At 44.5% G+C, this 15987-nt stretch overlaps 1 protein-coding gene across 1 annotated transcript; it reads right to left on the reverse strand.

Annotated features, from left to right (window-relative positions):
• Positions 1-2640: 2640 nt before the first annotated feature.
• znf710a (zinc finger protein 710a) lies at positions 2641-12252 on the reverse strand. The gene is made up of 5 exons (XM_061677789.1): positions 12206-12252; positions 8932-10422; positions 6637-6828; positions 6388-6562; positions 2641-4908 (listed from the first exon to the last, which is right to left on the reverse strand). The coding sequence occupies exons 1-5, from the start codon at positions 12248-12250 to the stop codon at positions 4730-4732; spliced, it is 2082 nt and encodes a 693-aa protein (XP_061533773.1). The 5' UTR covers positions 12251-12252; the 3' UTR covers positions 2641-4729.
• Between the last annotated feature and the right edge of the window lie 3735 nt (positions 12253-15987).

Genomic DNA, 15987 nt, shown 5'->3' on the forward strand with positions numbered 1-15987 from the left:
CCAATTCCAATGAAGTTGGGACATGCTAAGCATAAATAGAAACAGAATACAATGATTTGCAAATCATGTTCAACCTATATTTAATTGAATACACTACAAAGACAAGATATTTAATGTTTAAACTGATAAACTTTATTGTTTTTAGCAAATCATCATTAACTTAGAATTTTATGGCTGCAACACGTTCCAAAAAAGACTGAGAAAGTTGAGGAATGCTCATCAAACACCTGTTTGGAACATCCCACAGGTGAACAGGCTAATTGGGAACAGGTGGGTGCCATGATTGGGTATACAAGGAGCTTCCCTGAATTGCTCAGTCATTCACAAGCAAAGATGGGGCGAGGTTCACCTCTTTGTGAACAAGTGCGTGAGGAAATAGTCGAACAGTTTAAGGACAATGTTCCTCAATGTACAATAGCAAGGAATTTAGGGATTTCATAATCTACGGTCCATAGTATCATCAAAAGGTTCAGAGAATCTGGCTAAATCACTGCATGTAAACGGCAAGGCCGAAAACCAACATTGAATCGCCGTGACCTTCGATCCCTCAGGCGGCGCTGCCTCAAAAATTGACAATGTGTAAAGGATATCACCACATGGGCTCAGGCTTTGAGCTAATACAGCCATGCGTCATTTTGGGAATGATGCATTTTTCACTCCTGGATTTGGGGATTCTCTGCCATTCCCCCTTGCAGATTCTCTCCAGTTCTGTCAGGTTGGATGGTGAACGTCAGTGGACAGACATTTTCAGGTCTTTCCAGAGATGCTCAATTGGGTCAGGGCTCTGGCTGGGCCATTCAAAAACAGTCACGGAGTTATTGTGAAGCGACTCCTTCGGTATTTTCACTGTGTGCTAAGGGTCATTGTCTTTTTTTAAGGTCAACCTTCGGCCCAGTCTGAGGTTCTGAGCACTCTGGAGAAGGTTTCCGTCCAGGAAATCCCTGTTCATCTTTCCTTCGATTGCAACCAGTCATCCTGTCCCAGCAGCTGAAAAACACCCCCAGAGCATGATGCTGCTACCACCATGCTTCACTGTTGGGACTGTATTGGACAGGTGATGAGCAGTGCCTAGGTTTTCTCCACACATGCCACTTAGAATTAAGGCCAACAATTTCTATCTTGGTCTCATCAGACCAGAGAATCTTATTTCTCCCCATCTTGGAGTCCTTCAGGTGTTTTTTAGCAAACTCCATGCGGGCTTTCGTGTGTCTTGCACTGAGGAGAGGCTTCCGTCGGGCCACTCTGCCACTGGTGGAGGGCTAGAGTGATGATTGACTTTTTCCCATCTCCCAACTGCATCTCTGGAGCTCAGCCACAATGATCTTTGGGTTCTTCTTTACCTCTCTCACCAAGGCTCTTCTCCCCCGATTCCTCAGTTTGGCCAGACGACCAGCTCGAGGAAAGGTTCCCAAACGTCTTCCATTTCAGGATTATGGAGGCCACTGTGCTCTTAGGAACCTTAAGTGTGGCAGAATATTTTTTTTAACCTTGGCCAGACCTGTGCCTTGCCATAATTATGTCTCTGAGCTCTTCAGGCAGTTCCTTTGACCTAATGATTCTCCTTTGCTCTGATATGCACTGTGAGCTGTAAGGTCTTATATAGACAGGTGTGTGGCTTTCCTAACCAAGTCCAATCAGTATAATCAAACACAGCTGGACTCCAATGAAGGTGTAGAACCATCTTCAGGATGATCAGAAGAAATGGACAGCACCCGAGTTAAATATAGATCGTCACAGCAAAGGGTCTGAATGCTTATGGCTGTGTGATATTTCAGTTTTTCTTTTTGAATAACTGCAAAAATTTCAACAATTCTGGTCAATATGGAGTGCTGTGTGCACATTAATGAGGAATACAATTAAGTTAAATGACTTTTACAAATGGCTGCAATATCCATCCATCCATTTTCTGAGCCACTTATCCTCACTAGGGTCGCGGGGGTGCTGGAGCCTATCCCAGCTGTCATCGGGCAGGAGGCGGGGTACACCCTGAACTGGTTGCCAGCCAATCGCAGGGCACATACAAACAAACAACCATCTGCACTCACAGTCACACCTATGGGCAATTTAGAGTCTCCAATTCATGCATGTTTTTGGGATGTGGGAGGAAACCGGAGTGCCCAGAGAAAACCCACGCAGGCACAGGGAGAACATGCAAACTCCACACAGGCGGGGCCAGGGATTGAACCCGGGTCCTCAGAACTGTGAGGCTGACGCTCGAACCAGTCGACCGCCTGGCTGCAATATATCAGTGAAAATTTTAAGGGGTCTGAAAACTTTCCGTACCCACTGAATGTGACTGTTTTAAAAACCAAACGTAATTCTGTTTGTTTTATGTTTCAACTGGGAGTACCATTAAAGAGGTTGAAGCCTCTTTTTTTTTTTATTTTTTTTTATTTTTTTTTTTTAATTGTTCACTATTTGCCAAACCGCTGCTTGTTGTTAAGTTAACTCCTCAAAAGTCAAAGCAAAACTTCAGCCTCATGACAGCGCATATCTTGAAAAGCTCAAGTCAGGTCACTTGTAAGTATGCCCGACATCATCATCACCATCACACTGGTTTATGACAGAAAACTTAAACTTGGCATTCTCTCTTATGATTCATCACTAAAACTGATGGAATGAACAACGGCACCTCCGATTAGCATCTTTATTTGGAATGTATGATCGACATTGCACATGAATGAAGTGTTGTTTTTTTTTGGGGGGGTGGGCTAAGCTTTGGGAAAACTGAATCCATTGAAGGCTTCTTGAATGATTTTCCGCAAGGTCCGTGGCCCTGTCACATGGTGGGAGGTTGTCGTTCATCACTTGAGCGCGTCGCACATCATGATGGATGGCGGCTCCCACAACACGCCAGGGCACTTAATATTTCTTTGACTTTTTTTTTCCTTTTTTTTTTTAAAGGACAATTCTTGTTGAGATTCATCCATTAAAAAAATAAGTTATATGAATACTAGGTTTGCATTGCTTTCGGGAAATGTAGCAGTAATGCCTTTGGGTCTCTGGTAATCTTTTGAAGAGATCTACAGATGAGTTGGGGAAGGGAGCCTGAATGCAATTTCACCATGTCTGAAATTGGACCTTAAGAAATCCAGTGTCCCGACACAAAAAGACTCACGCCGCCCGTGGCGGCAAGATTCGCTCAGATTCTTTGGTAACGGGGCTCTGCTGTTTAGTTTTTCTTTTCTCATGAAAACATTTAATTCAAATAATGACATTCATAGACTACTAGCTTGACATAGTGGTGACAGTTAATGCAGAAACCGAAAAAGTAGACAGTGGTCCTCAATGCATTGCACCAGTTAGGTTACCAGTCAACATAAAACTGATACATTCTGTACAATATTATACAATAAAACGTAGCACGGCATTCCAGTGGTATTTAGATAATTTCGCAGACATTTTGATTCGTCACAGTACAAACCAAAGTTGACCTGTGCAAAGTTAAGCTTTGGTGAGTGAAATGCACAATAACAAGTGTCCACTTTCTCCAACCTTTTCTATTAGTTTACATACAATAGAGCGATCAGGATTGTCTCAGTGTGTAAGTGCAGTAAAACAACATCTGTGCATCAATCTTCAAATGTGCTTTTGGACATTAGGCTCAGATGATGTTCATGACACTACAAAATCTTCCCCATTGTAGGCAGTCCACTTGCTTGCAAGTATACCTCGTACAATTGTTTTTTGTGTTGTTTCCCCCCCCCCCCCCCCAAATAATAAAAAAAAAAAAAATCGACTCACTGGACATTTCAGTAGGTACACCTGCATGCTGTCTGATTCGATCCAATACAACAACCAAAGAAATCTGAATTTAATACTCATTTTGATCTTGACTGACAGAGGTGTGTATTTAACTACCGTATGTTTATTTTTGTGGTTGAGTGGTGTAGCACTGCGGTGCATCAAACTGAGAAGTGGTATTATGATTTTGATTACCTTAGAGCAGTGGTCCTCAAACTTTTTACACCAAGTACCACTTAACAAACTTTTTAGCTCTCAGAGTACCACCATAATGACCAGCATCAAAATACAGTAGTGTAGTAGGCTTAACTGTTCATTAAAAACAAGACAGAGGTTATATTCTTGAAAAGTAAACTTAATATTGTAAACCAGCGTAACATTATGCTGTTTGAACGTTAACACTGTGCTTAAATACAGAAAAAAACAACTGTACTTAATGATTAAATTAAAATGTACGGTGCATAAAAGTTAAATCAAATTAGATAAATGTTGGAAAACAAATCGTTCTAAAAGATTAAATGCAAATATAATGTGCTCAAAAGTTAAATGCAACAATTTGAAGCAGTGCATGTTCTACACCAGTTATTTTAAAAAATGTGCTACAGGTACCACTAGTGGCTCCCTCTCATGGTAGGCGACAGAATCACAGCCTAAGTACAGTTCAGTTGTATTTAACTTTGAAGTTCAACACGTTTGCATTTAGTCTTGCGATTGTATTGTAATGTTGGTCATGATGGTGGAGTAATAAGTTTGACAACCACTGTCTTCCACCATTGCAGCTGTGCAGTGTACCTAATTGTGGCCAGTGAATAGAGTCGGAAAAAGTAGTTCCGTAACATTGTAGGTGATTCCAGTGCATACGAATGTGCAGCTCTGCTTGGTTTTGTTGAAGAACAAGCCAAGCTCCTTAACAGCAAAAAAAAAAAGAAAAAAAAAAGTAATTTCTATCCTTCATATTCATTTTGGGGTCGCTCGCTTTGCTAACTCATGTGGCACTGCAACGTCCTCCTCCTTTCCCATAGGTGCTGTAATACTCCATTGAAGATAGTTTCGAAATGTCCGGTGTATTGTTGTTGTTATTGTTGTTCGCCCGGTTCTCTCGCTCGCTGAATTCAAAGCTCTCCTCCTCATACTCTTCCTGTCCTTCTGTGTCTTGAGGTGGCTCTGATGGAAGAAGCAAAGAGAAATATGATTCAACCTGTCCTCGGCAAGACACCCGCAGTTATTTCGAAAGACACGTAGCCTCACTGAGGACAGACGGGCGCGAGACTGGCTCTCCTCTCTGTGTCAGGCTCACTCTCCGGCTGATTCGGACAGGCGTGTCTTATCAAGACACTGCTATATTTGCTAAATACGCAGTTTGGGACTGACAGCGAAACATCAAAACACCCTGCCACGAGATTACAGTACATGCTGAGTCAAAGTGCATTAGCGACAGACACTGACAATAATGCGACGTGAAGCCCACCGAAGTTTCACTCTTCTGCAGAGACGCCGCAACAGTACAGGCGACTACGGCGAGTTGAATGGGCCCGGAGTTGGAATTCAACACTAGCATGCTTCTAAAGTCACCGCAGAAAGGCGATGGCAAAGAGGGAAAGTGTGTAGACCATAAAATAGGAAAACTTATTTTTGATGAAAGCAGTGCACACTGTCACTGTCCTGGCTGCTCAGTAAAATAATTATGAAGCCATAATCAGGCAGTAATTTAAAAACAAAACCCGTCTCCAGCATGAGCTCTTTCTGCATGTTCGCCACCACACGTTCATCCATCACACATCATCCCAGTTGGAGGTGAGTATACAATGTATTGTTTTGATTTGTTTCAGTCTACAACAATTGATTTCTTTTAACATTTTTATCACAGTTATTAAAAAGCGCGGTGCGTGAAGTTGACTCGCCTTCAGCAATCCTCCCTATCTCCACTTCCCTAGGGTGAGTACACAATTTGTTTTTGTCTTATTGTACAGCATTATCCAACTTCTGTTGACACTCGAATGATACATTTGGTAACCTATCGCGCCTCCGAATACGCCACACATTCATTTATGGAATACAATAATTGGTGCTTTATTGAGTGCAGTAAAAGAATAATCAGAAAATACGTGTTTTGACAGCTGGGACAGGCTCCAGCTCGCCCGTGACCACAATTTCAGCAAACTCTCCAAAACAGTGATTCCCAACTACTGTGATAATTAAGTGTGCTGTGGAAAATTATCAAATTTCACTAAATTGTTCCAGAAAAATGTATCTTTGTTCATCTATTTATGCCAGCGACAGGTAGAACTATAGAATGGTCTTCCACTAGATGGCAGAAGGTACAATTAACACGTACTGTATGTATCTGTTGCCCTAGAAGAAGAAAGTAAGTGCTTAGTCTTCAACTAAACACTGAGTAAGACAATTTGTGACTAAATTGAGACGGCATCATCACCATTTCAGGTTTATTTTCTTTGGTTTAGAATATTTTCTCATTTAAAATGCTGACTGGATGCAATTAAGGGTTCAGTCTTGCCCAAGGACACTTCAGCAGGGGAGCGTCAGAGACAGGATTCAAACCATTGACCCGTCAGTCAGCAGAAGACCTGCTCCACCAACTGAGCAACAACTGCCCCATTAAGAGCTCCTCAGTGAGTCACTTACCGTGCCCCTCTATCGTGCCGTCCATGACGCCATGTTTGACCTTCATGTGTCGGCTGAGGTTGCCCTTCAGGTTGAACTTGCTGCTGCAGTAAGGGCATTTGAAAGGCTTGCTGCCGGCGTGGAGGTGCATATGGCCGAGGAGGTTGTACATTCTGTTGAAGGACTTGCTGCACACCTGCAAGACGAGAATGCAGACTTTTAGGAACCCCCTTCGTTCCCGGTCCTGTCTCCAAGTCGAGTCTCATTCACCTTGCATTTGAACGGCTTTACGGGCAAATGGACAATCATGTGCGTCTTAAGAGTCTGCTTTTGGACAAAGGTCTTGAAGCACACGTGGCACTGGAAGGGTCTCACGCTGGCATGGATCAGCATGTGTCTCTTCAGGTTGGCAGACAAGGTGAACTCTCTGGAGCAGACTTCACACTTGAATTCTTTCATTCCCTGTCGAGGGATTTAAAAAATAATTAAAAAAAAAAAAAAGGGTCTGTGTGAGTATTGTAATCCAGATGTTGAGCCAATTTATGTGTGTACTCCTCTGAAACCTTTTTGGGTATTTTGACCATTTATAATTTTCTACAAATATATGCTTTCCATTACAATACAGTAGTGACTTGAGACATGAGTGCTTAACTTATGAGTGTTTCGAGATATGAGCCATCGCTTGGCGGATTTCTTTTTTTTTTTTTATTTCTTTATTTTTTTTCTCTGAGATACAAGCAAAAATGTTAGATGGCGGCAGTAAATTCTCAACATCTGACCACCATTAATTCACATTGGTTTCCTTGCAGTGGAAGGACAATATCAGTTGGTGGCGCTAATGGAACATTAACTTGGTTTGCCATTCACCTATTAACTCCACAGAAGAAGAACAAGGAAGGACACAACTTTAGGTACAGTCGTGTTTTGTGCTCGCATGTTTGCAGGTTACCCATCCATCCATTGTCTGAGCCACTTCTCCTCACTAGGGTTACGGGCGTGCTGGAGCCTATCCCAGCTATCATCGGGCAGGAGGCGGGGTACACCCTGAACTGGTTGCCAGCCAATCACAGGGCACATACAAATAAACAACCATTCGCACACACATTCACACCTACGGGCAATTTAGAGTTGTCAATTAATCTACCATGCATGTTTTTGGGATGTGGGAGGAAACCGGAGTGCCCGTAGAAAACCCACGCAGGCACGGGGAGAACATGCAAACTCCACACAGGCGGGGCTGGGGATTGAACCCCGGTCCTCAGAACTGTGAGGCAGACGCTCTAACCAGTCGTCCACCGTGGCGCCTGTTTGCGGGTTATGTGTAGAGCAAGTTTTTTTTATACAGTACAATACCGATGAGTGCAATTTTACATATGACAAAAACATTTAAAAAAACAAGTCTTAGTGTTTTTTGGGGTGGGCTGTAATGAATCAAGTGCATTTCTATTCATTTCACTGGGGAAATATTATGTTAAATACATGTGTTTTGCGATAAGAGCATGGTCACTGAACAAATTAAACTCTTATCTCAAGGCAGCACTGTACTGGTATATGGAATTTGGGAGTTATGTTGTCAGTAGTGGCACTGGTGGCCCAAACATTTCAAACTCATAATACAAACTACAAGATTTCCTCTTCAATGCGGGTCAGATGATCAACCAGCACGTCTACAGAGATGCTGTGGGGTTTGCTTTGTCATGAGGCAAGAGTTGTGGAACAATGCCCTGAGCAATTCCTGACAATTCCTGGCCAAAAAGAACGTCACCATGCTGGAGAAGCTTCCCACTCACCCAACCTAGCGCCGTGTGATTTTTGTTTCTCTTTACCAAGCCCAAGGGGGTTATCAAGGGGACTGGTTTTGAAGACATCAGAATGGCTGTGACAATGGAACTGCGGGGATCATAAACGGCGGCCAGAGAAGGCTGGCAAAGTGCGTTAGACTCCAGAGGAATTACTGTGAAGGCCAAAACTTGTAGTTTGTAGTTAGGACTTGAAATAATTCTTTTGTGACACCGGTCCTGGAACTTTTCAGACACACCTCGTTTTCTAAAAAATTGCAAAATCTGAGCAACTGATTATTTTACAGTAGTCTCCTAATTTTTTTCTAGCACTTTATATCACAGCCCTGCTGAGTGTTTAGGTACCTAGTACAAAAAATGAAGGTATTAGGTTTGTTAAGTTTTGTTATTAAGTTATTTTTTTGTTGCAGCTTTAAGTTCTACAGATCTCACTCTGGAATAAAGCTGATTTCATTGTGAGATAAAGAGTTTATGAGATAATTGATGTTTCAATTAAAAACAAAGGGCTTTTCAACAACTCACAAAACCAAATTCCCACTAGTAGGAAATTGAGACAAACAGGAAGTTTGAGACTTTGAAGCTTAACAATGCATACCGTTGCTAAGCCGTAGATTTGTATATTGACTGTTAAGTGAATTGGTTTCTTTAAATCTCTGAGTAGTTTTGGACTGACTATTGTGTGTGCATGGAAGTCAGACTCATTACTTGGTATCAGTACCTTCTATCAGTATCATCTTATGGTGTTACCATCTTGTGGTGTTAGTACCTTGTGAGTGAGGGCGTGTTGCCGCAAGTGATGGATCTGGACAAACTCCATGCCACACTCCGGGCAAACGTAGGGACGTACGTTCTGGTGCTTCATCAAGTGGTTCTGCAGCTGACTGCGGTACGCGAAGGACTTGTGGCACTCGGTGCACTGGTACGTGGTGGGGCCCTGGTGGCTGGTCAGGTGGCGCTTCAGGTGTGCATAAGTCGGGAACTCCATGCCGCACTGGGTGCAGACGTGGCACTGACCGTTCTCGTGTTTGCTCTCGTGGGTCCTCAGCTCACTGGGGTAGGCGAAGCCACGGCCGCAGAAGCGGCAGCTGTAGGGTTTGACATCGGTATGCTGCAGCATGTGCCTCTTCAGGTGGCTGGTCTGTGTGAAGGCCTTCTCGCAAACAGTGCACTTGTGAGGTCGAGTCCCCTGGTGGGTCAGTAGGTGAGTTTGGAGGTGGCTCGGCTGCTTGAAGAGCTTTCCGCAGTGGATACATTCGTGGGGCTTTATTCCATTATGGCCCAAGATATGAGTGACGAGGTTATATTTAGATGTGTACGACTTCTCGCACATCCGGCACTTCCATCGTTTTAGACCCTCGCCCACATCTACGCAGTAAGACTCGTCGATCTGTACATTGATGTCCAGGCGGTCTATTTGCATTCGCCTGGCGAGGCCCTCCGGGTCTGACCACAGCATGGCCTGGCCGTTTTCCTCGTACTCCCCTGGCAGCGGCATGCCAGCAGGCTCGTATGCCACCTCGTTGGATTGAAAATATTTATTGTCCAGAGGTTCGGCAGTATCTCCACCGGTCTTTAGATTTAGCGCCTCCTCCTCTGGTTCCTCTTCCACGACTGACTCCTCTTCCTTCCTGTTAGTATTCACGCTTTCCTCTTGTTCTTGTCCTAGGGATCCACCTTCTTGTGGTAGGGAAGTTTCTCTCACACATGAAGAACAGTTTCTGCAAGCTTGCTCAGTCAGAGAGCTTTTTTTATTTGCAATGTGTTCCCCTTGCTTGGCGGGGATACACCTGTTGTTCATGTGAACGCACGCAGGAGATGTCGCAGACTCAATCAGTTCACCTTTAACCTGAGCTTTTGGACTTGATAGTTTGGGCGGGTAAGCCACTAACTCTCTGTCACTCCTGGGTCTCTTGGTCCTAGGTCCATGGGGGATAGGCCGTCTGCTCTCACTAGCGCTAAGCTGAGAGGCCGTGTCCCCAGCAGGCTCAGGCAGGTAGTCCCCATTGGCCCCGATCAGCTGGTCTGCGTACTCGTACTCCATGGCTTCGGGTGGTGGAGGCGGGCCCTCTTTGGGCTCTCCTGTGTAAAAACCATTTGGTGCGATTGTGGCACCAAATATTTCATTTTGGGAGATGAGTCCGAGAACAGCAGCCTGGGCCAGAGATAGAACCACAACAGGTTCAGTCTGTGTGCCCACGTCCATTTGGCCTTCAGTCACCTTTGGGTAAGTCCGCACCATTCGGCCGCTCTCCTCCTCCTGGAAGAAATGTACAGTTTGAATCAGGAAAACTAACAGAAGCAGGAGTGTGCCTCTGTCTTTTTCAGTTAAATTGTTACAAAACTTGACCTTATGCAATGTTTCCACATTGAAACTCATTTCCCCTTTTTGGCCACATGATTTTGCTCACAGTTCTATTCATACAAACCAGATGGATTGTATTGGCCTCATGTAAAATGATTACATTATTAGGTTTTATGCTTGATTGTGCCAAATTGACCTCAAATGATGGCTGGAGAGTCTTTCTTAGGGTTCCTCCATCAAAGCAACTTCTTTCTTTGCTTTGAATCCACTCAACATTTGATGAGGGAGATAATATGACAGATATGCGTTAGCACTCCACTTCTGTCCTTGTCGTGCTGTAGAATAATAAATAACACAAGAAGGGATGCGGATCCAGCCAGGAAGTTGACTTCCGTGGACTGTCCCAGCACTTCCTGTGAGAGCTCTCAGCCTGTCTGGCTGACCAGAAAGTCTTCAAACCTATCACTGGCATTACGGCGTCCCATTCAGCTATGGTAAAAAGCACCTTAGCTTTCCACTCAGAGACACTCAGCGTAGAGGGCTTCACATTGCCTGAATGCCACACTTGGCCGTCTTAACAAGATGGTATATACCAGCAGGCAGTCTCATATCCATGACAGACATTTGATTGAGCTCCGAGCTCATTCCGTATTCCAGGCTGAAGCATAACTCTCTGGAAAATTATTGCGCGATTGCAGAGAGTTGCAGACTTCAAGTGAAACTGTATGCAATCAATGAATGCTACAAATTATAGGCCACTGGTTTTAGGAGGCCTTTCAGTGTATGTAGTTTTGATTGGCACGTAAATGTATGGCAGCAAGCTCTGACGTTTAGTTTTCTTCCGTCTTTATAACATACATTTAAGAGTTTTCGGACAGAATACTGAAAGGAAAAAAATTAATGAAAGGGAAACAGTGGCAATAGAGAGGCAATAATGACGTGTGGGGTGAGGAGAGTAGATGTGGATCTGCTGATAAGCACGTCATTTATAATTACTGCTTTTAAAGTCGTCAGACAGAGACAGACTGTGTGTGTTTGTGTGTGAAAGAAAAGGAAAGAGTGACTGGGTGTGTGTTTGAAAGGCGTCTGTGTGTGTGTGTGTGTGTGTGTGTGTGTCTGTGTGAGTGAGAAAGAAAAGAGAGGGAGGGAGGGAGGTATGAAGGGAAGGAGAAAGAGCTGTGGGTGGGGGAGGAGTGGAGGGAGGGATGTAGTCAGATGTAGAAAGAGAGAAATGAGATGGAGGGGCTGAAAGATAAAGAAAGAAGGGAGAGGAGGGCAGGGAAAGGAGAGATTGAGTGAGCATGTGAGAGGTGGGAAGAGAGAAAGGAAAGGAAAAGGAGAGGTGGTGGCGGTGGAGGGGTGATGGAGGGCGAGCCGGAGAGACAGAAAGACAGAGTGAGTGAGACGGGAGAGAAAGAAGAGAAAGCTGAGCATAATGAAAGGCTGGCAAAATGAAAGAGAAAAAAGACAAATGACAAGGCGGAGGAGAGGAAGGCTTGGTAATTGCGCGAGGCCGCACTTTTGTGTGTAAAGTTGCCAGCGAAAACGACACCAGCGGACAAACCAGCGCAGCGCTGATGGAAAATGCGTGCGTGATAGAGCTGGAAACACTTGTGCACATGTTTTACGACTATGCAAATACACTACAAAAGTACACACACCCTCAAAAGGCACAAAACTGCAAAAATAGTCCACCCGCCACCCAAAGCTTAAAACCCTCTTTGCGTTGGGAACTCACCACATTGTTCCTGGAGTGATGTTTGAGGTGTTTCAGGGATCTCATCCTTGAGGAGAAATGAGTGGAGTAAAACAATCCAACCTCCTTTTTATATCAGTGGGAGAGTGGGGCGGTCCCACAGCTCATCCTCCTCCTACTGTTGCTGTTATCAGAACTGACTGTGCCTGCCCCCCCCCCCCCCCCATTAGCCCTCCGCCCCACCAAACACTCACACACACAGCATCACCCCATTTCTTTCTCTTCCTCCCACCCTCTCCTTCCCATCTCACTTCTCTTTCTCTCTTCTGTTCTCTTTACAAACGCGCACACACACATCTTATCTCCCTCACTCACCACATACAATCCAGCATGACCCTTCTGCACACATTTCTCTATGCGTACACACACACACGTATACACACACACACACACACGTGCTATCTTGACTTGATCAATACAGTGGTGTCCTGAGAGCCGAGTTTAATCCATTTTGTGACCAGGTTCGTGACTTAAAACACTCTTACCTCAAATCATCTCTCCCGATTGAAATGAGCCCCCCCCCCACCAAAAAAGATTGGGTTTGTGTTAAGGAAAAATTAGCACTTTATAATATTATATTTTTAGAAAGTCATAGCGATGATTAAACAGAATGTTAAGAATTAAACAGTGATGAATAATCATGATTTAATGCTGCAATCCAATTCATTGTGCTGCTCTTTCTGGTGTGCCCACCTTGGCCACCGGGAGACAGTATAATAGTCATGCAGATCCAGACGAAGAAGACTAGACTTTTTCTACTACTACAGTATGTGACTCAGTAAGATACTGTAATTTTTTGTTGCGGATAAAGAATAGATATGCCTGTGAGTATTGTCAGAATATCTGTCCAAATGTGTTACTCCACAATTGCAACTACAGATGCTAACAGTTACCATGTCAATAGCGTTTTACATTATTTGTTAGCATTAAAGCTGAGCAGACTCTGCATAAGGCAAAGCGATGTTCTCTTAAAAATATACAATGTGCAATTCTTTGTTTTATGTTTAGTGTGATAGGAAACTTTGTTGATTAATTGTTCACCATTTTCCAAACTTCTGCATATTGTGAAGTGAGTTGAATTGAGTTCACTAGCATCATACAGTACTCGCTGGTGAAAGCAAAAAATCGGCCCCACGACGGCTCGCATCTTGAAAAACCTGTAAGTCGGGCCACTTGCATCTCTAGACACCACTTTACTTTGCATATCCCTCTCTTGTCTGTGCACGCCCTAACTCACAACTGGGGAACCCAATCAGTAGTTCTGCGGACAAACATCTTTGTGTGTATGTGTAAGTGTGTGTGCAGGCGCAACACAGGCACGTACGCACTTTGTCCCCGCACACACACACAAACTCACAGAGAACAGGGAGACCTTGGGTAGAGGTGCGTCCGTCACTAGCAAAACAGACAGACAGCTGATATTTTAACTTTTCCCCATGCTGTTTGTCAAATTTCAAGATCCAAACCCTCTTACTAATTACCTATTGAGACAGCCCAAAGTGTGTACAGTGGGAGAAAAATTAGATGTAAGAGTGACAAAAGACACAAGAAAGAGAAAGAAAGGAGAGAAAAGCAGTTCGAAGGGTGGGAGGGAGAGAGACAGGCGTATTGGGAAAAAGAATAAGAAAGAAAGAAGCAGAGGCGGGCGGGGGGTGACGCTGAGTGGAGGAAGAAGAAGAAGAAGAAGAGGGGGGAGGAGGAGGAGGAGGGAGGAAGGGGGTGCATGAAAGAGAAAGAAAAAGGGTAGAGAGGAAAGAGTGGGGGGAGGCAAGGAGGGAATGCAGCAAAAAAAAGGAGGAAGGACGGAAAGGAGAGACTGGTTGTTGGTGGTGGTCATGTCAAAGAGAAAGGAAGGAGAAAAGAAAGAGGGGGCGGGAAGAGATAGAGGAGGCTTGTGAGACTGCACTGAATGAAGGAGAGAAGACTAAAAAAGGGGGATGGTGAGGTGTGAAAAAAAAGAAAGGAGATGAGTCCATCAAGAAGGAGAGGGAGAGCTAGCGGAGGAGGGAAAAGGGGGGTAGTGTAGTTTGAGAGCAAAGGGAATGGAGAGAGGAAAGGGGATAGAGAAGAATAGACTGAAGGAAAAGGGAAGACATTAACTATTGAACTTCCAGATTTGCTCGCAGGCAGCCTTGTGGATCACAAGCGTACCTGTGGGGGCCATGGAGTCCAGATAGCGGCCTTACGGGGTCAGCCCGATCTTCGTAATTGGACAGGTAAGAAGCCTGCCATGGACGAGGGTCCAAACGTGGGGAAGATGAGTGACGTGCGGGCACAGGTGAGAGCGATCATTGTGTGTTTGTGTGTGGACAACATGGCCAGTTGCCACGCTGCATGGCCGGCGCTGTGCATAAACATTCCCCGCTAAATAACAGCAAAGGGCAAACCTTGAAAACCTTGATCAATCATCAGTGGCTGGGAGTGCTGCAAGAATGAAAAAGATAGAGAGAAAGGGGAGTGGAGGGGGAGGAGGGAGCGATAGGGAATGAGAGTGAGCGTAAGGGAGGGGAGGGAAGGAGTGAATGTGTGTGTGTGGGGGGGGGAGGGAGTGTGTGTGGGGGGGTAGATAGCAGGAAGTCGAGGGAGAGAAAATAGAAGGAGAGCGAGGGAAGAAACAAAGAGATAAGAGGCTGAAAGACAAAGAAACCACATGGAAGAAACAACAAGGGACACGTACATAAAACAACACAGAGCTAGCCTATGGGGAAAATGAAAAAGACAGACAACAAAAGTTTGTGGAAGAAGAAATATACTGGCTCCCTTCCAGGCCGAAATCTTTACAACAGTACAACCTGCTCGCTTGGCCGTTGACTTTGGGTAGCTGAAACTAACGCCCCTTTCCACCTCGCAGTGCACTTAAGTTTCAGTCAGTATGTAATTTTCCATCCATTCATTTTCTATACTGCGCGTCTTGTTCGGGTTCACTGCAGGAGCGAGAGGCTCTTCCAGATGAAACACCCAAGACAGGGTGATTGTGAAGAAAGCCAGTCAGCTATGTGGACCACGACACTACCGAGACTGTAATATGGGATCGGCTGCCTTGTCAAAAGTTGTGAGTAGCGCCAAAGAAACCATACTTCATTATGCTTTCAGTAAAGCGCAGTACACACTAGGGATGGAACCACTTAGTCGACTTTTAAAAGCTTGAAGTCGACTAATCGCTAATCACGTGTTTTTGGCATCTCGTCTTCCAATCGGCCAATTTACAAAGGACTTTTGACTCGCCCATCTGCTGCCATGCTGCCATTGCAGGACTATACCGCTCTGTGGAGCAGTGAAATGTCCGGCCAACAACTTTTATATGGGTTTTAGAGGACAAAAATAAGCTTGTTGTGGATCAGAAGAACGATTAGCCTTGCTAAATTAGTTTATTCCGATCACTGCCGGTCTTAAAATATTCATACCGGCAGGACCAAGGGACTGGCAGCAAGGAATGAGGGCAGCGCCGTGGAGTGCAACTCTTATCTTCGTCGACAAAATTGTATGTCCAAAAATGTATGGGGAGCAACTGTGTGAGAACTTCGGATAACAAACATTAACCAAACAACATCACATTTACAACACTGTGTCATAACACTGCATACGGCAGTACTGTGCTACAAGCGTGTGCTAATATTTTACCAACAATGCCATTACCATTAGCACATTCACTTGCAAAATACGCCATAAATGAATAATTTTGCCTGCCTGGCGACGATGGCCTGTCTTAAAACACGCTATGCGATGGAACGCATGGTGATACTTGTTGGCTTTTTAATGAGAAT

This window comes from Phycodurus eques, chromosome 5 (assembly GCF_024500275.1).
Source record: "Phycodurus eques isolate BA_2022a chromosome 5, UOR_Pequ_1.1, whole genome shotgun sequence".
Classification (NCBI taxonomy): domain Eukaryota; kingdom Metazoa; phylum Chordata; class Actinopteri; order Syngnathiformes; family Syngnathidae; genus Phycodurus; species Phycodurus eques.